At 44.7% G+C, this 23326-nt stretch overlaps 1 protein-coding gene across 7 annotated transcripts in view; it reads right to left on the bottom strand.

Annotated features, from left to right (window-relative positions):
* The window catches only part of Myo3b (myosin IIIB), a 406405-nt gene that overhangs the window by 117407 nt on the left and 265672 nt on the right, over positions 1 to 23326 (bottom strand). For all 7 annotated transcript variants that reach the window (NM_001393777.1, XM_087653545.1, XM_087653546.1 and 4 more), the window contains 3 exon segments: positions 7429 to 7509; positions 8756 to 8918; positions 9814 to 9925. In NM_001393777.1, the coding sequence (NP_001380706.1) occupies positions 7429 to 7509; positions 8756 to 8918; positions 9814 to 9925 (356 nt within the window).

The following is a 23326-nucleotide window of genomic DNA, read 5'->3' as shown; positions in this document are numbered from 1 at the left end:
TGGGCAGCTCATTTTGACCTCTTGTCAGTGATATTACCCTCCAGTCCACAAGGACTTTACAGCTTTCTTCCTGGACATGAGGTAAACAGTAGGTGTCCTGCACAATGGTCTGTTTCACGCAAACATGGAAAATAGTTCTATCTTACAGCAAAGGATAGTTTTCTGTGTGGTGAACCAAGCTATGACAAGATACTATTATATGTGCGCTCAGGAGAGGTTAGACAGAGCGCCTTTCTCAGAGACACCTTGAGTCCACTGGCTGGCCCTTCTCCCCTGTGCAAACTACTCACTGCCATGCTTCTGGAGGTCCCGTGGCTCCTGGCTCAAGACCTTGGAAACTTTACCAAAGGAAATCATGATGCTTATTATCTGAATAGTTTCCTATCCAACATGTAAAGCTGACAGAAGTCAGCCCAGCTCTTTAGATGCCAGGAGCGGGAGACGATCTGCAGTTGAAGGCTCATGTCAAGCCCAGGTGCACTTTTCCTCCAGATGTTTCTCTGAGAATATAGGTGAGAACCCTCTGGAGAGGAGGAGGCAGTGCTCACTGCCCTCTGGCCAAGGGTTTGTCTGGTTTTACCTGTGCTTTCTCTAACTCCAGGTTTGTGTGAAATGGCCGGGAGGGTTTGCGAAATAGAGGCAGAACAAGGACAGAGAAGGGACTGGAAGGGCTTTGCTTGCTGGCTGTCTCCCTTAAGGGTGCATCTCTCTCTTGCTTGGCGAGTGAGCAACAACTTTCTCACACACAGCTTTATTGGGATGAAAAGAATATGTGCTCTGTCTTTTGATCCTGCAAGAATCATGAGTCATTCCGCTACACATCCTTAGTTATGATAAGGACTTTTCAACTGTAATTGGATAGATTCATTGTATACAGTTCTGGGTTTACATAAGGGCATATGTATACATAGTACAAAAAAATGACCTTTTGTTTCAGGTTTTCTAGAACTCCTTTCTGTTGATATAAAGTGGCAATTCTAACCTGTTCACATAGCATCTCTTGAGGGGAGCATGTTCTAGACTCCTGTGTTAGAGCTGAGATGCAGTGAGTCCTCTTTTTATCATGACAACCCAGCAAAAAGTGCTTAAAAAGCAGGAGATAATAAATGGACGGGTAATAGATGTTAGCATTTTGTCTGAGCTCTGCCCAGTTACCTGCCAATAGCCAGGTATGCCTGACTCACTGTGAAAGGGGTTGCTTGCCCCCTCTTCTCTCTCTTACTCTTGCTTTCTCTGTCTCCCTTTCTCTGCCTCTTTGCTCTGCTCCTGTCTATCTGCCTCTAACCCTTCTTCAGGTCCTCACTCCCCTCTCTTTCTCCAAATAAACCCCCTATCTACCAGATCTGTCACATAGTGTGATTTCTCAGGGGGACACCTTGGTATGGGCCCATCAGGTATTATATTTCATAACACTCTGGAAGAGCAGCCTGTGTTCTTAACTACTGAGGCATCTCTACACACACACACACACACACACACACACACACACACACCACTGATTGATTGATTTATTGATTGATTGATTGATTAAGCCAAGGTTACTTTGTGTAACCTGGGTTGTCCTAGAACTCTCTCTGTAGACCAGACTGGCCTCCAACTCAGAGTTCCACCTGCCTCTGCCAATCTGCAAGGGCTGGTCTGTGCCACCACCATCTGGCCTAAATTTTTATTTTGAGTCAAATTTTCACTGTGAAGCCCAGGCTTAGCCTCCTGATAGGTATGCACCAACATCAAGATATTTAAGGTTAAAAATGAGGCAGCTTACACAGGTGTGGTGATGTATAGCTTTAATCCTAGCTCTCTAGAGACAGAGGTTGGTGGATCTCTGTGAGTTTTGGGCCTGCCTGGTCTCCAGAGTGGGTTCTGGGACAGCCAGGGCTGTATAAAGAGACTCTGTCTCAAAACAAAACAAAACAAAACAAAAGGCTGTTTAAAAGTTTGATGCTGGTCAGGATGTGGAGAAAGAGGAACACTCCTCCATTTTTGGTGGGATTGCAAGCTAATATAACCACTCTGGGAATCAGTTTGGCACATCCTCAGAAAATTGGACATAGAGAACCTGAGAACCCAGATATACTACTCCTGGGCATATACCTAAAAGATGCTCCAACATATAACAAGGACACATGCTCCACTATGTTCATAGCAGCCTTATTTATAATAGCCAGAAGCCGGAAATGGATGGATACAGAAAATGTGGTACATTTATACAATGGAGTACTACTCAGCTAATAAAAATAATGACTTCATGAAATTCCCAGGCAAATGAATTGAACTAGAAAATATCATCCCCAGTGAGGTAAGCCAGACACAAAAGAACACACATTGTGAACACTCACTGATAAGTGGATATTAGGGAAAAAGCTTGGAATACCCACGATACAATTCACAGACCACATGAAGTTCAAGAAGAAGAAAGACCAAAGTGTGGATGCTTCAGTTCCACTTAGAAGGGGGAACAAATAATCACAGGAGGTAGAGGGAGGGAGGGACTTGGAAGAGGGGAGGGAAGGGGGCAGGATCGGGTATGGGAAGAAATGAAGGAGATGAAGGAGGGTCAGGAAATTGAGCCGAGGTGTGTAGCAGTGGGGGATGGGGAACTGGGGGTAGCCACCAGAAAGTCCCAGATGCCAGAAAAGCAAGAGTCTCCCAGGACTCAACGGGGAGGACATTACCTGAAATAGCCAACAAAGGGGAGAGAGAACCTGTAGAGACCATATCCAGAGGTTAGACATGACCCCTCTTTGCGGGATGGGGCCACCTACCCATCTCAAAAATTTTAACCCAGAATTGCTCCTGTCTAAAGGAAATACAGGGACAAAGAGTAGAACATAGACTCAAGGACAGGCCATCCAGTGACTGCCCCACCTGGGGATCCATCCCATCTGCAGCCACCAAACCCTGACACTGTTGCTAATCCCAAGAAGTACATGCTGGCAGGAGTCTGATATAGCTGTCTCCTGAGAGGTTCTGTTAAGAGTCTGACCAATACAGAGGTGGATGCTTGTAGGCAACCATTGGACTTAGCATGGGAACCCCAATGGAGGAGTTAGGTGGAAGGACTAAAGGAGCTGAAGGGGTTTGCAACTCCATAGGAAGAACAACAATATCAACCAACCAGACCACCACAGAGCTCCCAGGGACTAAACCACAACCAAAGAGTACACATGGAGATACTGATGGCTCCAGCTGCATATTTAGCAGAGCACAGCCTTATCTGGCATCAATAGGAGGGGAGGCCCTTGGTCCTGTGAAGGCCCAGGGTAGGGAAATGCTAGGATCACCCCAGGAGTGGAGTGGGTGGGTGGGTGGGTGGGGTAGCACCCTTATAGAAGTAGGGGTTGGGGGATGGGATAGGGGGGTTGTGGAGGGGAAACCCGGAAGGAGAATAACATTTGAAATGCCAAGGCATAAATAAGACAACCAATAAAAGATTAAAAAATAAAGGTATGAGCAATTTTAAACACTACAAAGCATGGCTTTAGGGTCAAGCACTACAGAGGCAATGTTTGCTTTTCCTTGTGGAAGACACAGTAGAAGCAGGCTTCACAGGCTGCTCACTTAGCCTGTGTATCCACAGCAGGCTCAAGGTGCCCCTTAGTGAAAAACTTTCCTTAGAGGACATCAGAGAAGTGGTCACAGTCATTGGCACTGCTGCCACCATCTGATGACATCTGTGATGTTGGCAGGGCCAAGGAGGGGGTTGTGCAATCTGATATGGTAGAATGGTGAGAAAAAAAGCTTCGACAGCCCTAAGCAATTCAATAAAAATGTACTGAGAACCAAGCTGGGTCTGAGCCAGCTCTCGCGGCGCGCGTGCGAGTGCGTGCGTGCGTGCGTGCCTGCGTGCGTGCGCGTGTGTGTGTGTGCTTGTGTATGTGTGGGGAGGGGCTGAATAAGCCAGATCTTCCAGGAAAACATTTCAATATTCTATTCTCACTCCTAAGAACCCATTGTCACCTACAAAAGAGCATGTCATCCCCAAGAGAGGAAGGCCCAGCACTTTCTGTTCTAAAAACAGATCCTGAATTAGCAGAGCAATTAAAAAAAAAAAATCAAAGAGAGGGACTGGCACTGTAGAGGTTTGAAAATTTCCCTGTGGCTTATTTCTTTTGATACTAATCATTGGGGAATATTTGCATCCCCCTCATAACAAACCCCCCACCCCGAACGAGTAGATAGGGTCTCCGAAACTCAGCAGCTAGTCAAAAAGTAAAGATTTGTAGCAGGATGAATATAACATATTTTTTTACTTGGAATAGCCTATCTGAATATTATTAGTAGGTGCATCCTTGTCTCCTGATTTTTTTTTTACAGAGAGCACACACCCCCTCCCAAATTATTTAGTAATAAAAACAAAACAAGCCAAGGTGACTGACATTCGAAGTTGTCTTCCGGTCCCAAATGGAAAACAGCACGCAGTTGGTTCCTGAGTCCTCGGGGCCCCTACAGCGCATGGAGGCTCCCACTGTCTGCACAGATATGCCTCACCGGAAACGTGTCCTCCATCACCTAGGGTGTTTTCTCTGTCTTTTTCTCTCCAACATTAGATCACTGGCGGGAGCACCCTATGGACCGGAGAGATCTCCGGACCACCAGCTCACGCGTATTTGAAAGGCATCTGTTTATTTTGAAAATGCAAATGCGCCTACCTCAAGGAAAGACTGACTGGGTGGGATAAGGGCTTCAGAGTCCTGTCCCTCTCTGCACCGCACTAAGGACACTACTTAACTCAGCCCTCGAAGCTCAGAAGCCCAGGGAAGAACCCACAATTAAACGCAGCAGGTTTGTCGCTCAAGATTTAGCCGGGCAGATATTCCGGGGTCTTGTTTAAAGTACCTCAGAGGCTCTTTAGGAAAGAACACGGGGAGCCCTTGAAAGGGTGGCTCTTCGTTGAGGGCTGTCTGGAGGAGGAAAGGATCCTGGGGCAGTGGCTCCTATCAGTGGCCGCCCAGTCCTCAGGAGCAGAAAGCAGGCAAGGTTAATGTGGACTTTGATCTCTGTCAAGGCATACCAGCTAGAATTAATTTACATTTCAGATGAAAAAGGTTGACAGCATGAAAAGGCGGCTTGTTGCTGGTATTCGAATGCGCTGGCTGTAATAGATCGGGAATTCTGAGAGGAAGTTCTAAGGAAGGGATAAGCTAGGCTGGGCTGCTTTTGTAGGGAAGGAGATGAAAGGAAAACAAATTTCACTCTGCGGCTTTGCAGCAACATGTAGGCCAAATGCTTCCAAGGGGTGTGTGTGTGTGTGTGTGTGTGTGTGTGTGTGTGTGTGTGTCGCATTTCAGCAACGTCATTAAGTAAAAGGTCTGTGAATACGAGCTAGAAATAAAAACAAACGCACTCTACGGAATCAAAATATCAAAGAAAGTAATTTGTTGGGAAAATAATCAGTGAGAAATTAACTTCAGAAATGGCTGTGTTGAGCTGGTCGTTCCTGTCACCTTTTGTAGGTTTTTGAAGTGTGTGGACAGTTGTAATGGGAGCCAGCTCTATAGCAGGAACAAGAGGAGACAGTTATGCCTTAGGGAAAACCACAGCCTGAGCCCAGCCCTCACTCTAAGAGCACATCAGTTTCGTCCCTGTTGTTGGCTGGAGAATAGACTCTGCTTGCTTCTTGCCACATTGAGGGCTTCGGTGTGACCTTCATGCCCACCAAAGCCCCTGCAGAACTGGTAACACACGCTCTGATTCTACCTGGTGAGGACTCTGGCTGGGAAGCTAAGGAGGGTGACTGCTAGCAACGCTGAAAAGGAAAAGGAGAACGTGCAAGGTTAGCCTTCCGTGGAACCCACCCACATGTGCTTCAGGGATGAAGCACACCCACTCATCACTGTTAAGACAGGGGTCGTGAAGCCAGCTCCTTTCTGCTTTGAAGCAGCATTCACCTGGCCCTCCAACATGATTTTCAGACCTCTCATAATTTTTTTATAATGGACTCAGTAGACAATATACAGGCTTAAAGGTTTTATTTTAAAACATATGTTGGACATATTGCAAAATCTGAAATCAGCCTGGTATCCTCCTGAGAAAAATCTGTGTGTGTGCGTGTGTTGTGTGTGTTGTTTTTATATGTGTTGTGTGCTTGTGGTGTGTGTGTGTATGTGTGTATATGTATGTTGTGTGTTTGTGGTATGCGTGTATGTGATGTGTGTGTATGATATTGTGTGTGGTATGTGTGTATGTGGTGTGATGTGTGCATATGTGTGGTGTGTATGATATTGTGTGCGGTATGTATGTGGTGTGTGTGTGTGGTGTGTGCATGTATATGTGTGCTGAGGGTCGAGGGATTAAGTAGTGAACACAATATGCACTTGGGGTTTCTGTTTCTTAAACCATAATAAGAATTCGTTCACTTTTCATAGGGCTTTGAAGTGGTTGAGGTTAAAAATTATTGGAAGATGGTGCTAAGTGAGACACATTTGCATTTAAAGGGCACCCTTACTTCCAAAGTATCTGAGTTCTTAGTGAAGATGCCTGGCCTCCACAATGTCCTAAGAATTCTGAGAAGGACCCCCCAGAGCTTGGGTCTGAGCCTGCTGGAGAGGGTCATGGATCACAGCTGTCTGACTGAAGGATTAGCCTCTGAAGCCCTCTCTCTCCCGGTGCAGTAAACTCCGCTCCCAAACTCCACTCTCTCAATCTGTTGACAGTTCCTTGCACTCCTGGAACTCTTGGCATGGTCAAAATCCTGCTTTTTCCAGAACCTCAATTAGGGATTTGCAGCTTTAAATGAGGAGGAACCTGGCAGCCCACACGGGACATGCCGTTTGCAGAACAGCCCAGTGACCTCAGAGCCGGGTACTGGGCCTGTGAACACCACACACAGCTTATAGCTCTCGGGAGCTGAGATCCTGAGATCCACTGTGTGCTTGCCCCATCCCCGGGGCCCAGAAGAGTTCACTAGCCATACACACAGTCATGGATATGGCCCCGAGGTCACCCCCTTCTCCGTGACCCTGAAAGTCAGGCAGGCCTTTAAGTCATTGTGCACCTTTAAAGCAGGTTGCTCTCGCTTCACTGATGAGGGACTTAGGGCTCCAAGTAGCAAGCATCAAGTCAAATGTGCTCAGTCAAAACTGCTTATATTTCAAAGGGAGCTCTGCGGTTAGCAAGCAGTGTGGTAATAGGTAAGTTATTTCCCCTTTAGGTGCCTCAGTTTCCTCTTCTATTGTACTGAGACTATAAGAACTCTTCTTGAGGACATTATTAGCAAGCTTGTCCCCTGGTGAACGTGCATAGTGTCCCATGATCCCAACCAAGAGGGTTCTCAGAAGATGTGAGCCCCATCCTCACAGACACACCCCAGAACTCCTGGCTCACTCCAGTGCTCCTCAATCACTAGCCTTCCAGCCCCTCTGGACTCATTTGAATGGAATCACAGAACATTTCAAGTGGACACTGCAAAAACGATGTTTTAATTACCTGCTTGAGTGTGAGCTGCAGACTCGTTCCTCCTGTGCCTTGTTTGCTTAAATTTCCTCCGAGTATCATATCCTCTCCAGGCTAAAAATATAAAACCATGTGCTGGGAATGACATTAATTTACAAACGTGCCAGTGAATTGATAGAAGCTGTTCTACCTCCAATCCTCGTCTCTCATCCCCCAAGCCCCCCACCCCCACCCTGCCTTCTCCCCGAGGAAAATCAAAGTCAGCAGATGAACTGCAGTGGAGGAAGGGCCTTTCTGAACTCTTGGTCAAGTTTTCAAAATGCTTCGGAGGAACCATTTTTAGGCAAACTTTCCCAGAACATTTTGAGTTCTGTTTAGTAATAGTGAGAGGCCCTGGTTCCAGGTGAGGTGGTTTCCTGTTATCTCAAGAATGGAGAAAGCCCTGTCTTGGGCACAGGGGTTAAAACTGGTGGTCAGGGCTTGGGAGGATGGCGAGAGGCTCTGAACTAGTCCTTTCATTCCTTTTAGGTTCAGAGGAAACGTATAATTGGGGATGAAGATAAAGGAGCAGAGGAAGGCGCTCAGCACATAGGGCTTTTTGAGGATGTGGCCACATTTCCCATAGAATAGGAAGGTAAGGAAGTAAGCCAAGAGCCAAGAGAACAGAGTGCGGGAGACTGACATCTTTCAGATAAAGGTGATGCACGAAGCCTCCACCCTAAGCTGGGAGGCTGTCTTCTGTGTCCTCATGTTGGCCTGAGCATCTCAGAAACGGCTCCTGAGGTCCAAAGCACACATGCTATGGTTTCTTGATATGGGAGTGCCGGGAAATTCAGCGTCTGCATTCCATGCCTGTCTCATCCTCAGGAGCATGAGAGTCGGGTACTGTTCTCAGCACCCATGATATGCACATGAACAGAGGTGTCAGTGGGCTCGGGTAAAGCCTAGAGGCCTGTTTCCTGTTTCTCAGTCTCAGCTGTGCTACCAAACCCTACTAGGATGGTGCTAGCCATTGTGATGGGACAATCTCTATAGCACTCGAAGTGTGCATTACCTCAGCCACTGCAGGAGACAGGCACACGTGGGGTGATGGGGTCTTACACCACTGGTCAGTTCATACTGCTGTCTCACCACTCGCGCCAGGGTGTAATAATGGTTGAATGTCCGTCTGTCTTTAAGATCAGAGAGTTTCCTTTGACCACATTCCCAGTGCCTAGTATGAGGCTTGACTTGTATAGGAGTTTGGAAAATGTTTGATGAAGTAAGGGGAGGAAGGGAGACAGCAAAAGGGGAAGCCCAAGGTGAGTGATCCCAGCACTCAAATGTTGAGGGGTGGCACTGGCCAGACCAGGCCACTTACCTGACTGGATGGTTATGGCGCTCTTCTCTCTCTTCTCTTTGGCTTTCTTGTATCTCCTCGCTCCGAGCCAACCCTTGGTATATGCCTGTAGCATGACCACTCGGCCCATAACTTCCCGAAGAAGCAAATTCAACTGCTCGATGTGGTAATATTTGAGAAAAACCTGAAAGGAAGGATGGCTTTAGCATTACGTTTGGGCATCTCAACAAAAAACGACTCCACTCCAGCCTGTTGCAAATATTAAAGCCACTGTCTAAGTAAAGTTCACAGTGATCTAACTTCTGCATAGAGTACATTCATTGTCTCTAGCAAATACAATTCCCTATCTAAAATGAGGTTGCAGGGTCTAGACAATCCCCCAGGTGCTGTCTGGGACTGCCACCCCATAGACAGGGGTTCTGTTTCCTCAGACCAGCTCTGCCCTTGTTGCTCGTCATAGCCTGCGATGGAGGTGCTCAGGGCCAATCTGATGTCAGCTGATAGTATGAAGGCCAGGAGACCTGCACGACTCATGGCTCCCCACGAATGAATTTCCAGAGAGGAGATCCACAGGCAGACTGAGAACTGGCCTTGCAGAGTTAACTATAAAAACCTGGGCTCCTAATGGGACATGCTGTTTCCTCAAATGAAAAGCTACCCACGATGAGACTAAAATCAGAGTATGTAATAAACAGCCCAAGTCTAACACAGAAATGAGCAGAACTCTGAAGGGAACCCATCACTGCCGTTACTGTGATTTATGTGTTAGCACGTGTGCTGGACCAGGAAGTATGGGAAGGGGACCCGGTAAAGTGCATTCAAAGGTCTCTTTCTAGAGATGCTAAAAGGTTCTCAAATTACGGAGCAATGCACAAACCCTCTGCCTCCTGCTTGTACGCCCCAGACTTCTGACTTAAGGCCCGCAAAGGCTTTCTTTAGGTTGGAGTCTTGCCTGCCGTGGTATGCCAGGTACAAAGCCATTTTTGCTAGCTATCAGTGACAGGAAAGCATCCCAGGTGACAGTGGGAATGAGAGAGAGAGAGAGAGAGAGAGAGAGAGAGAGAGAGAGAGAGAGCTACCTTTGTTTTTCCCAGGACCCAGTGATCTAATCTGGACTTTTCCAAGATAGCAACACAGCTCTCTTTGTTAGCTGGAGGTGTTTGATGTGCTCGGAATGCCAAGTAATAATACCTACAGAACAAAAGGAGAGAACAAAGCATCTTCAACCCTCATTTCACTTAATAGTAGAATTGTTAGGGCCCACTGGTAGGTCTCCATTTTTCCTGGACGCCAATAATAGTCCAGTAAGCAGCGAACGATATACAATTTATACCCCATTTCTTTTAATGTTTTTCTTTTAATGTTATTTTTCTAAACCCATATTCAATGTCTGCTCTGTGGCTTTCCTGTTAGATAGCTGTCCTAGTGGATGCCATAATGGTGCACGTTAGGACCACTGTCGGGATCATTTAAAGTCCATCGCATGTATTTGTACTGGGCTTTGAAAAGTCCCGTCTGAGGTACGGTGCCACTGGAAGGTGATTCTTGTGTTTCTGTCGGGAGGAGGCAGGATGTCCTCTTCATGTAGTCCCTATTAGCACATGTTTTCTCCAATAATTTCATTTTTATGATGGTCAAAACTTTAAGAAGAGAGGGTTCTTAGGTAGAGTCAAAAAGCACCACTGTAGAAAATACGGAGTCTCCATTCCTGGCTCATCACCAGGTTTGTGGCTATGGTTCCTGTAGCCAAAGGCAGAGCGACAACAAGAGAAGGCACAGACATTTACTTGAGGTCAGTTTTCAATGAGGCAGGAGCCTCCGTCCACAGGGAATTCCTCCCAAGACACAGTCACATTCGAATGTTTCTACGTCAGGATTGATGAGGCGGTGGAGACAGACAATGGAACAGGAGGGCGCAGCCTCCTGACAGCAAGACCTGAAGGCCTGGGTGCTCAGGTGTTCCTGTGAGTCCCTGTGTCCTTGGAGACCGCTCCTCTGAGGTCACAGTAAGGTCTTGCATTTAGGGAGCTCTCATTCGCCCTAACTGCAGTCTGTCTCCTGTGGGGACAGCAGGGCAAGGTCACAATGACCTCCTAATTCTATTTGCTCAGGTGCTGAGATGCCACATTTTGGGATAACATGCCCTAATTGTCATCACTGCCGAGAGAATTTCCTTCCTCCTCCTCTCTCTCCTCCTCCCCCTCGCCCCCTACTGCCCCTTCTTCCCCGTCTCCTACCCCACCCACGTGGCCTTGCACGGAGCCTTGCACACGGAGCACAGGCTCTCCCACTGAGGTACAGTCCCAGACCTTCCTTCCCTTTTCAAATCCCCATTTCCATAAAGTTACCTGACTATATTCTCCTTTCAGAAAACACTACCTTAGTGGTCCCCCTCAGGACAACTTTCAAGTTTCCTTTTTCTGCTCTTTGCTGTCATCTATAATTAAATTCTACCCTTTTGAAACTTGTGAATAGACTAAATTTCCTTTTCAGAGGAATTTTTCCCCATTCCCCAAATAATTCTAATCTGCTATCTCGAAATTTCTTTAAAATATAGACCTTTTTGACTTGTAAATGATAACCAAAATATGATACACATTTCTTTTTCCTGTCAAATAGACCCTTACCTGTTTGTAGAAAATAAACGTACTTGAGTCAGTTTATTACTGTGCTATGAGACTATTTTACAGGTAAGATATGAGGTCATATTTGATGGGAACATTTGCATCCAGAGGGAAGCAGAGTCCGTTTCCGCCTGTAGAGTTCCTAAGTGTTGGCAGGTCATCAGCTAAGGCCAGGAAGGGGCTCAGTCGGAGAAGAGGCTTCTGGGAGCTGATCTTGGGCCTCAGGTGGTTCAGGCAGCTGGGGTATCCACTCAATCTTCAACTTCAGCTTCTCTAGCTCTATCATTTAGTCACGGCTTCACTCTTGGCTTTGACTGCAGCCGAGAAAAGACTGTGGCCTGGTGTCCACAGGGATGGTGGGAATTGATGACAAATTTACATGAGGGGACGTACACAGAGAGCTTGAAGGGTTAGAGTCTGTGGAAAAGTAGGATTTTCTAAGTTCTTCGGCCCAGAGATAGGCCACCTGGAGTCTTCAGCAGCCCAGAAACCCAGGCTTGCTCGAGAAGTCGTCAAGTGAAACTGGTGCTAATAGAACAGATTTAGGAAACCAGTGAGGAAAGGGCAATTTGCAAAGCTGAAGGTGATGGAAGGTCAGGTCTGTTCTCCACTCAGTGGTTTCCCTTTCCCTTTTAGGAAGCTGTGTTTCTTAGAAATGTTTCTAACTGGGCAGAACTAACGTAAATATTAGGATTTAACCCACATCTCTTCATCTATTGTGACGATAATGCTCACATTTGGCAATGGCACAGAAAGAGGTAAACATTCAAGAGATACCCTAGAACCAGTGTTGAGTTTCCAGCACCCACATGGTGGCTCACTGCCCTCTGTAGCGTCAGTCCCAGGGCTCCTGATGATCTCTTCTGGCCTCCGCATGCACAAAGGACAGTAAAGGTTATTTTAATACTATTTCAGATGTTCGAAGAGTTATGAAGAGACATAAAAAGTATTTTTTTTTTAAAAACACAAGATAACTTTTAGGAGTCAGAACTACAGTGTCTGAGATGGCAACCGTTCAAAGTGAGCTTAGCAACAGGGCGTCATCAGAGGAGATGACTGAACTTAAGACCTGACAGAGAAGCTGTACAAAAGGAAACAGGGCTTGGAAATGGGCCAACGGGTAAGAGTGTTTACTGCTCTTGCAGAGGACCTAAGTTTGGTTCCCAGCATCCATGATGGAGTCTCACAAAGTGCTTGTAAGTCCATCTGAAGAGACTTGAAACCCTCTTTTGGCCTCCACACATGTGAAATGGGATGTACTTACACACATGTTCCCGTGTGCAAATGTACACACACACACACACACACACACACACACACACACACACACAAATCAGGTTGCTTTTTTGCAAATCAAAACAACCCTGAGATTCCACCTCACACTAGTCAGAATGACTAAGATCAAAAACTCAGATGGCAACAGATGTTGGCGAGGATGTGGAGAAAGAGGTTCCTCCATTGTTGGTGGGATTGCAAGCTGGTACAATCACTCTGAAAATCAGTCTGGAGGTTGCTCAGAAAATTGAACATTGCACTACCTGAGGACCCAGCTATACCTCTCCTGGGCATATACCCAAAAGATGCTCCAACACACAGCAAAGGCACATGGTCCACTATGTTCATAGCAGCCTTATTTATAATAGCCAGAAGCTGGAAAGAACCCAGATGCCCTTCAACAGAAATGGATACAGAAAATGTGGTACATTTACACAATGGGGTACTACTCAGCTATCAAACACAATGATTTCATGAAATTCTTAGGCAAATGGATGGGACTAGAAAATATCCTGAGTGAGGTAACCCAGTCACAAACAAACAAACAAATAAAAACACCCCCCGCCACATGATATGCACTCACTGATAAGTGAATATTAGCCCAAAAGCTCAGAATACCCAAAATACAATTCACATGAAGCTCAAGAGAAGAAAGACCAAAGTGTGGATGCTTCAGTATTAAATAGAAAGGGGGGGGGGGCTGGGGATTTAGCTCAGTGGTAGAGCGCTTACCTAGGAAGCGCAAGGCCCTAGGTTCGGTCCCCAGCTCCGAAAAAAAAAAGAACCAAAAAAAAAAAAAAAAAAAAAAAAAAGAAAGGGGAACAAAATACTCACAGGAGGAAATACGGAGATAAAGTGTGGGGCACAGACTGAAGGAAAGGTCATCCAGAGACTGCCATACTTGGGGATCCATCCCACATGCAGTCACCAAACCCAGTCACTATTGGGGATGCCAAGAGGTGCATGCTGACTATAGCTGTCTCTTGAGAGGCTCTACCAGAGTCTGACAAATACAGAGGTGGATGTTTGCAGCCAACCATCGGACTGAGAACGGGTTCTGAATGGAGGAGTTAAAGAAAGGACTGAGGTAACTGAGGGGTTTAGCAACCCCTTAGGAAGAACAACAACATCAACCAACCAGACCCCCACCCCCACCCCAGAGCTCTCAGGGACTAAACCACCCAACCAAAGAGTAGGCAGGGATGGACCCATGACTCCAGCTGCATATGTCGCAGAGGATGGCCTTGTTGGGCACCAATGGGAGGAGAGGCCCTTGGTCCTGTGAAGGATCCATGCCCCAGTGTAGGGGAATGCCGGGGTGGGGAGGCAGGAGGGAGTGGGTGTGTGGGGGAACACCCTCCTAGAAGCAGGGGGTAGGGATATGGGATAGGGGGTTTCCAGAGGGGAAAATCAGGAAGAGGAATAACATTTGAAATGTAGATAAAATTTTAGAAAAAGATAAATTTTTAAAAAATGGGGGAAAAAGCAAAATTTTAATGAATTGTGAGGCACTTTCAAGGGGCTTAAATATATCTAACTAGAGTCCTTAAAGAGAGTGAAAAAGGGACACAGTTTTTTTTAAAGTGTTCAAAGAAAGTAAAGAAAGTGACTTTAAGAGTTTTTTCAAAGTTACTAAAAGCTGTAAGCCAACATATCGAAGAAACTCAGTGGACACCACACAGAAACGGAAGGTAGCTACATCAAAGGACAGTCCATAAAACTGCTCAAAACCCGTGAACAGGAGGAAATCTTCTTAAAAAAAAAAAAAAAAAAGACCACACAGAGAGGAACACGGGCACATTTAACAGCAGAGCTCTCAACAGGAACAGTGCAAGGGAAGGAGTGCAACAGAATCCTGAACGCACTGAAAGAAAATACATGCAACATCCAGTGAAGACGCCACCCAAAACCAAAGGCAAAAGAACACTATTTAATACACATAAAAGCGGGCACACAGCAACAGGACGGTGGGCAAGGAGAAAAGGAGGGAAGACCGACCATCCAAGTGAAGTTCCGGGGTGGCCGGGAAGCCAGCGGTATCTTGGTGCTGGGCGGAGCCTATGTGCGAGACCCCGATGACCAGTACAAGCTGTCGGAGGACAAGCGGCAGCTGGGGCTCATAGTGTGTGGTGGCACCTTGGTGGTGCAAGGAAGCCATCCCTAACCACTTTGTGCAGCAGCAGGACATGTAGCAACCAGTGGAGGGTGGCCTGGTCCCAGGGACCTCACTTCAGTGGGAGGGACTTCTATTTGGTGTTTTAGTCTTTTGCTCTTGGTTTGTTTTTTAATAAAATTGTAAAAAAGAACTATTTCTAGTGATCCTCACCAAAAGAAATGCTAAAGGAAACCAGGTATAACAATTCCAAGAAATGATAATTCCAATGGGAGTGCCGATCTACCAAAAGGACTGATGGCACAGTGTGGGAGCTATCTAATGGTGAATAGCCCAAATACTTTTCTCATGACCTAAATCTTCCTACCATATTCTTGACTGAGCAAAAGTAATGGTAATAGATCAGGTTTATAATACACAGAGACATGAAATATAAGACAAGCATAGCACAAAGGTCAGATGAAAAGAAACCGAAGTGGATTATCACAGGAGTCCTACGCTACATGTTGATTTAAGGTAGGCTAAGAAAAACTAAAGATGTGTGGCATTAATCAAACGGGAAGCCCCTAAAATAGCCAAGCAAAGAGCTACAAGTAACAGATCAACAAAGATGATAAAATGAAACTGTACAAAATGTTCAATAAATCTTGAGGAAGGGGGAGGAGGAGACAGTGATGTCATCCGCTAAGATCAGATGTGAGTAATAAAAACCATGTAGCAAAATGTCAGAATAAAACTAACCATATGAGTAAGAATGCTAAAGCGGCCATTTTAAACTTCTACATACACACACACACACACACACACACGCACACACACATACATATACACACATATACACCATGCACACACACATGTACACACATACCTACATATAAATACACATGCATGCACATACACACCTACATACAAATATACATGCATGCACATACACATACACACATACACACTCACATATACACTCTAACACACACATGGCTACACACACTCTCATGGCATCTTTCTCTGTCTTTCTCCTGACCACACACATACATAACACATATTCATGGCTACACACAGACACTCATGGCTACTCATACACACACACACACACACACACACACACACATACACACACATGCACACACACACATACACACACATGCACACACAGATGCACACACACATATGCACACACACATACCTACATATAAATACACATGCATGCACGCACACACCTACATACAAATATACATGCATGCACATATACATACACACTCACATATACGCTCTAACACACACATGGCTACACACATTCCCATGGCATCTTTCTCTGTCTTTCTCCTGACCACACACACACGTAATACATATTCATGGCTATACACAGACACTCATGGCTACTCATACATACACACACACACACACACACACACACACACACACACACACACACACACAGAGCCACACACCACATACAAACATGTTCACTCTGTGCTTCTGGATTAGTTGATGAAACCCACCCCAGTCTTTGTGGCTGGCCTTTAGACACTGCAATCAGCTTCTTATGGTGCTATGATAGGTAGACACCAGCCCCATCTAAACCCATGAAATAACAGGCTGTTGTTGGGTAACTCCTTCCCCATTACCAGTTCTTCTTAGTAAGAAGTAGAATTCCATCTCTCATAGATGAGGTTTCTGAACTGCCTGCAGGAGCCGGGGGAACCAGTCCAACTGTCTCTCTGCATGCTCACAACAGAACTTCCCTGCCCTGCCCAAACTCTGTGACTCTGTTCCTAGGGCCTAGACAACCCCTCTAAGAAGCATTTAGATCCAGGAGAGAGCTTAGGTATTGATATGTGTGTATGCATATTGATAAACATATATTGATATATATAATCTATCATCAATCATCTATCCTATCTATATCTATATTTATATCTATATCTTCTATACACTTTTTATATGCCACATATACACACATCTATTATCTGTCTGTCTGTCTGTCTGCCTGCCTTTGAAACGAGGAGGAAGGCAGAAAGAAGCTTGGCTCACACTTGGGAATGTGATAAGAGGAAGATCTGAGACCCAGTCTACTCAAGGCAAACACAGGCCTCTGCTCCCATCACATCTGTCTCTAAATCCCTTCCCCCCTACACACACACACACACACACACACACACACACACACACACACACACACAGCATGCTCTGACTCTTTGTCACCTATGATGCCCCAGCCTTTTTTGCCTTTAAAACTGTGTGTGCCTCTGGCAAGCTGGATTACAAGGCTTTTGCCAACAGTGTTGATTTCCTAGGGCTGAGCACCAGCCATGAGGCTCCCTCAATGGTGAGGCATCTAACAGCATTTGAACTGGTGTATGAAAGTCATTTGTTTCCCAGTGTCTGTCTGAACCCTAGATTACCAGGTTCTAGCCTTTTTTGTCCTGCCTGAGCTATTTCCAACTCCTCCTAACTGGCTGGTACTGACAGAGGCTGTAGTCAGTGTGGGAGGGCCTGCTTAGCATGAGCAAGGCCCTGGAATCTGTCCTCGGCAGCGCTGAATGGCAGGTCCCGATAAATACATAAAGTCTGCACTGGTGGTATTTTAATTGATTTCTTCCCCACTATGGAAAGCCTGCATTGTTCCTGGTTATTATTCATCTCAACATTCCTTTAGTTCACAGGAGCCCTGCTGTTTTGACCATTCCTATGAGCCAATGATAACATCTGCCTAGTTCTCTCTTATCATAGAAAGTAAATCCTTTTAACACATTCATCTGGAGTTCTATATTCCACTCATGATTTTGCCTTCTAACAAGAGAAACACAGAATGCAAGCACCCAGGCTGGAGGCACTTAACCAAGAGGCACGTACCGACACGTCTTACTGACACATCTTAAGTCAGGCAGTCCTTGCACCTGTTTTGATGATACGGGGCAGCACTGACAAGCTTAGGGGGCCCCAAACTATGTATAATAATAATTTTCCTACTAATAATTTTCAAAAGTATACTATCAATTCATAGAATATGTCCGTGCTGTGCTGGGTGATGGTGGCCCACACCTTTAATCCCAGCACTAGGGAGGCAGAGGCAGGTGGATCTCTAAGTTCAAGGCCAGCCTGGTGTACAGAGGGAGTTCCAGGACAGCCAGGGCTACACAGAAATATCTTGTCTTACAAAACAAGACAAAAGAAAGAGTATGTCCAAGTTATACCTTACCAACAGAGCCCTTCATCCCTCTCCACCCGTGACAGTCCAAGGAGACAGGTAACTTAGTGATGACTGCCAGCATATAAATCAAACGATGCCGTTGCCCCTCAGTATCCATAGAGATTGGTTCCAGGATGCCCAGATCCACAGTGGCTCAAGGAAAATGTCTGTAATCTCAGCCCAGATGTGAAGTTTCGAACAACCTTGTCAAGACAAGTTGGTCAACTCTGTTGATACAGAGCCCAGGATGTGAGAGCTCACTATTGAAGTGGGCTTCTACTTTGCATTTCTTTCTTAAAAGAATGTCTTTATATTAGTATTTTATTATTGTTGTTGTTTGTGTATATGTGTGTTTGTGGGTAACTGTGGCATATCTGTGGAGGTCAAAGTTCACCATGTGGGGATTCAGCGGGTCATTTTAGAATTTGTTTACCCACATTGTCTCCATGAATTATTTCCTATAGTGTGTTATTTTCTCATCTCCTTTGCTTATTCATAAATAAGATTCCGTGCATGCGGTAGTCCAGCTCTTTCCTACAGGCTCTTGTAGTTGAGGGTCAGTCTTTAAAGTTGTGGGTTTTAGAGGTGGTAAAAGTTTTAAGAGGTGAGGACCACTGGAAAATGGTTAGATCATCAGAGGCCTCCTGGAATAGATGATTACAAAAATCCTGAGTCTGGGGCCTGCACCTCTGGTTTCCTGGTTCAAGATGTGGGCTATCCCTGCTGTTGTCATGGCTCCAGTGAGCAACTCACTCCAGAGCTGATCTCTTGCTAGTGTCATATACTTGAACATTTAACATTATGATGTAAATCAACTTCTTCTCTTTATAAGCTTCCTGCCTTGGGTATTTTGTTACAGCAATGAAAAAGCTGATTAATTCATGTAGGACCCAACTGGTAGAGGTGCTAACTGGCATGAGTAAGCAAAGTAGATAACTTACCCCGCCTCCTGAAGGACGTCAATTTGGGTAGGGATATATGCTATGAAGAATAACAAGTCAAAGTGTGTGTATGTGTATGTGGGAGGGGGAATCTCAGTATACTTAGGGATATTTTGGCAAGCAGCATTAAGCGATCGGGAGAGTGATTTGATTCTGATCATATCATGATAGCAGATGGTGAAGGAGCTGGAGACATTGAGCTTAGAAACAAAAGGCAAGGTCTCTCGAGGGGTGGTGCGCAGACCACCTAGATCGGCATCACCTGGAGGTTTTTCAAAAAGATGCAGGCTTCCAAGATCTACTGGGGATCCTTCTGACACAATGGAAATCTCTAGGGTTGACCTCAGGGATCTGCGTTTTAGTAAATATCTCTGGTGATTGAACTCAACTCTGAAATCACAGACTTAGGGAAACACGATTGACTCCCTCAAGTAGAGATGATTTGTTCAATGATGCCTAGAGGATGGGACTGAAGAAGATACTTAAAATGTGGATGGAGATTTCAGCCAGAGTTCACAGGATGTGGTGGTGATCAAAGGTGGGATGCCTTGGGGGTCAGGAGGTAAATGCTTACACCCTGGAACTGTTCACTAGAAACTAACTGGCAAAGTTGAGGATCTGCTGTGACTCTTTAATACAGTTCCTTTAATATAGCTTTGGTGACCCCCAACAATAAAATTATTTTCGTTGCTATTTCATAACTTTAATTTTGCTAGTATTATGAATTGTTATGTAAGTATCTAGTATGCAGGGTGGTCTTAGGTGACCCCTGTGAAAGGGTGTTCCACCTACAACTCACAGGTTGGAACAGAATGACCCTTTGAGTGGCCAAAACAAAGGGTCTAACAAAGATGGTATGTTGACTTCTCCCTTGTCCTAAAGAATTGTTCATGTACTCTTAAAAGCATGTTTCTGGGGGCTGGAGAGATGGCTCAGTGGTTAAGAGCACCGACTGCTCTTCCAGAGGTCCTGAGTTCAATTCCCAGCAACCACATGGGGGCTCACAACCATCTGTAATGGGATCTGATGCCCTCTTCTGGAGTGTCTGAAGACAGTGACAATGTACTCATATAAATAAAATAAATAAATCAATCTTTAAAAAAAAAGCATGTTTCCCATGACCTAATACTGTTATTATCAAAAATCCAGAACTATTGTTGAAATATTTGGATGTGTGAAGATTTCCTTAGAAACTATGTTTGAGCTCTTAGTAGCTCAGCCACATTCTCTGTCACAGGGCATTCATTCTTAACAGCCACCTACGGGGTACCTCTCAGCACCTAGAAAACTTGTTAAAATGCAAATGTGCCCCCTTTTCTCTCTAAAACACACTCTACTGGATGAATCAGAAACTCTGGAAGCAGGGCTCAGGAATCTGTATTCTCTCTCTCTCTCTCTCTCTCTCTCTCTCTCTCTCTCTCTCTCTCCCTTTCTTCCTTCTTTTCTTTTCTTGTTTTGTTTTATTTTGTTTTGAGATGGAGTTTCTCTGTGTGGCCCTGGCTGTCCTAGAACCAGCTCTGTAGACCAAGCTGGCCTCAAACTCACAGAAGTATACCTGTTTCTGCCTCCAGAAGGCATGTGCTACTATGCCTGATCTTAAGAATATATACTTTCAAAGAGCTCTCCAAGGAACCATGTTTAGTGAGAAGGCTGGAGAATCCTGGAAAGAAACAGAATTCTAAAACAAAGTGACTACCCTCCCCAACCCAGTGACAGTGTCTCCAAAGGAAAAGAGGGGAAATCCCACAAATCTCTTTGTTAAACCCAAAGAACTTATGAGGGCTTTTCTAAGGGAAATTACCACTTTCCCCCTGCAAAAGTCAATCCCTCAGAAATCACCTCGTAGAAACTTTCCCAACTGTTGGTTGAACATTGCTGGCTAATAGAAATAATTTCAATATCAACAGTAGAGAAATGGCTAAATAAGAAGCACAGAGCTCAATAGGAAGTGGGGAAGGACTTGTGGCTCTATAAAATACAGTATTGAATAGAAAGGCAGGCTGCAGAAACTACCAAGAGCATTACTGCAGCTCCTTTAGAAAGAGGCAGGGGGTGAGCAGATGCTGGGAAATGAGATCAGGCATGTGGGAAAAGGAATTCAGTTTTATATGTAAAATACTTAATAATTTTAGAGTAAATGAGCCACACATTTTTGTAATTAAAAATAAATTAAAGCATTAGGTAAAGCTTGTTATTTGGTCTAATCCTGTAATAGACCCATTCTAAGTCAAAAGATCATAAGTCTACCAGTTGCATCAAAAATCATTTACCTTCAAGTAGCAGCGTTCTGATCATGAGCGAGGAGGCGTATTCCTATGCCTCTTTGTGGATTCTCTGTCTCTATCCATGACCATCCCGACGGTCTCATCAGAGACCCCAAAACATTGGGTAATTATCTGAATAATCCAATCCACTTAAATAATTTTCTTTCATGTAGATAACAGAGATAGCACAGCAATTCTGGCTTGGATAATTTGATAATTACCCCCCAGTTGCCCACTTCCCTTTGTGTGTCTAAAATTTCAGATTTCGTTTATTAAGTTCTTATATTTACCATAAGCCACTTATTTTTTCCTCCCTTTGTGTTCAGCCATCGGTAAAGAGAGTGAGCAGCTGGCCACCATCTGCTACCAAACAAGAGAAATGATTATATCTATCACATCCTTAGAAATGGTTCTAAATGTGGGCCTTGGGATAAGAAGTTGTGCTGAAGGCCTGAGATTATGTATTTCTCTGATGTCCTATTACTTATTGTGTGTCTCAGTTCCCTTTCCTGTTGCTGATAGAAATGTCCTGGCAGAATCAACAAAAGGGCTAAAGGGTTTATTTTAGCTCACAAGTTCCAGGTTAGAGTCCATTACGGCTCTGATGTCAAAGTGACTGAAACATGAGAGTCAGTCATAGTCAAGACCAGAGGTCAGATGTGTATTTGCTAGTGCATGACTCATCTTCGCTGTTTTTACTTGGTCCTGATATCCTTTCCAGGCAAATGATATTGCCCACAGTGGGTAGGTCATCCCACATTCATTAATGTAATTAAGAAAATCCTTCACAGACACTCCACAAGGCCCACCTAGTGTGTCAGGCTGAGGGTTGACATTAACTATCACATGACACCATTTGGCTAACACTGGGTATGTGTTAACGTTTTTGATTCCATTGCTGACACTTTATAAGTTCAAGTGAAAGAAGAAAACCAGAGTGACACCAAGAATCAGAAATAATTCCTGCTTATTCATATATTAATGTGTAACAGAAATCTAAACTTTGCCTGGGCATGGTGGAATATACGTATAATACCAGCACTTGGGAAGTGGGGGGCAAGAATCTAGTAACATTCTGCTTCTGTCCTGAGAACTTGGATGTGGCTGAATTAGAAAGTAACAGATTTACTTTGATTGGCAGAGAATAGGAAGACAAGAGGATCAGAACTGCAAACTCAGGTGCAAAGGAAGCTCCCAAGAGGTGTGTAGGAGGGTAAAGAAAAAAAGTAAAAATACTCAGAGTAACAACAGGATGGTTGCAGCCTATGTCTAGCTTCTCAGACCCTTGATGAATATAAAAATTCAGTGACTAGCCCACTAGTCCACAGTTACCCTTGTGTTTCTTCTCACTTGCACATTTGCTATGACATCATCAGGAAACTCAACAGGCTTGTATCTCTTCATTACTTTTATTTTAATCACAAAGGGAAGGTATAGAAAAGGAAGGGAGAAATATCAAAGCACTTGGCGAGATGATTGCAAAAGAAAACATGCAGTATATTGCTCCCATTAGTTAGATCTCAAGTCATCTAGACATCACAGGCTAGCAGACCTCCTCAGAATGGAGCAGACAGGGGCTGGCCTGGTGTCTCAACAGGTAATAGTAATGGCTGCCACACTTGGCAATCTAAGTTTGTTTCCTAAGACTCACATCATTAAAGGAAAAGACAGAAATAAAGAAAGAAAGAAAGAAAGAAAGAAAGAAAGAAAGAAAGAAAGCAACTAAGGAAAATAAAAGAGGGAAAAAGAAAGAGCAAGACAAAAGAGGTTTTCTTCAGTTGGACTGCTTCAAAACGGGGATGTCCTAGGTCAATAATTCACACTGAATTGCTTTCTTTTAAATTTTTTCTTCTTAATTTTCTTCATTTATATTTCTAATTGGGTGCTTGTATTAGTCACCTTTCTGTCCTATGATAAAAACACTCTGATCAAAGCAACTTAAGAAAGAAAGAGTTCATTTGGCTTTATGGTTCCAGAAGAGTCTGTCATGGTAGGAAGCATGGTAGCAAGCAGCAGCCATAGGCAGGAACAGACAGCCGAGAGTTCATAGCCTTTACTGCAAGCACAAAGCAGATAAAACAAATTGATGTGTGGGTGGGGTTTAAAGCTTTCAAATTCCACCCCAGTGCCATACTTCCTCAAGCAAGGATGTGCCTCCTAGACCTTCTAAACCAGGGCAATCAGC

This window comes from Rattus norvegicus, chromosome 3 (assembly GCF_021556685.1).
Source record: "Rattus norvegicus strain SHRSP/BbbUtx chromosome 3, alternate assembly SHRSP_T2T, whole genome shotgun sequence".
NCBI lineage: Eukaryota > Metazoa > Chordata > Mammalia > Rodentia > Muridae > Rattus > Rattus norvegicus.
Note: the sequence above shows the minus strand (reverse complement) of the source record. Positions and strands in the feature narration are given on the sequence as shown.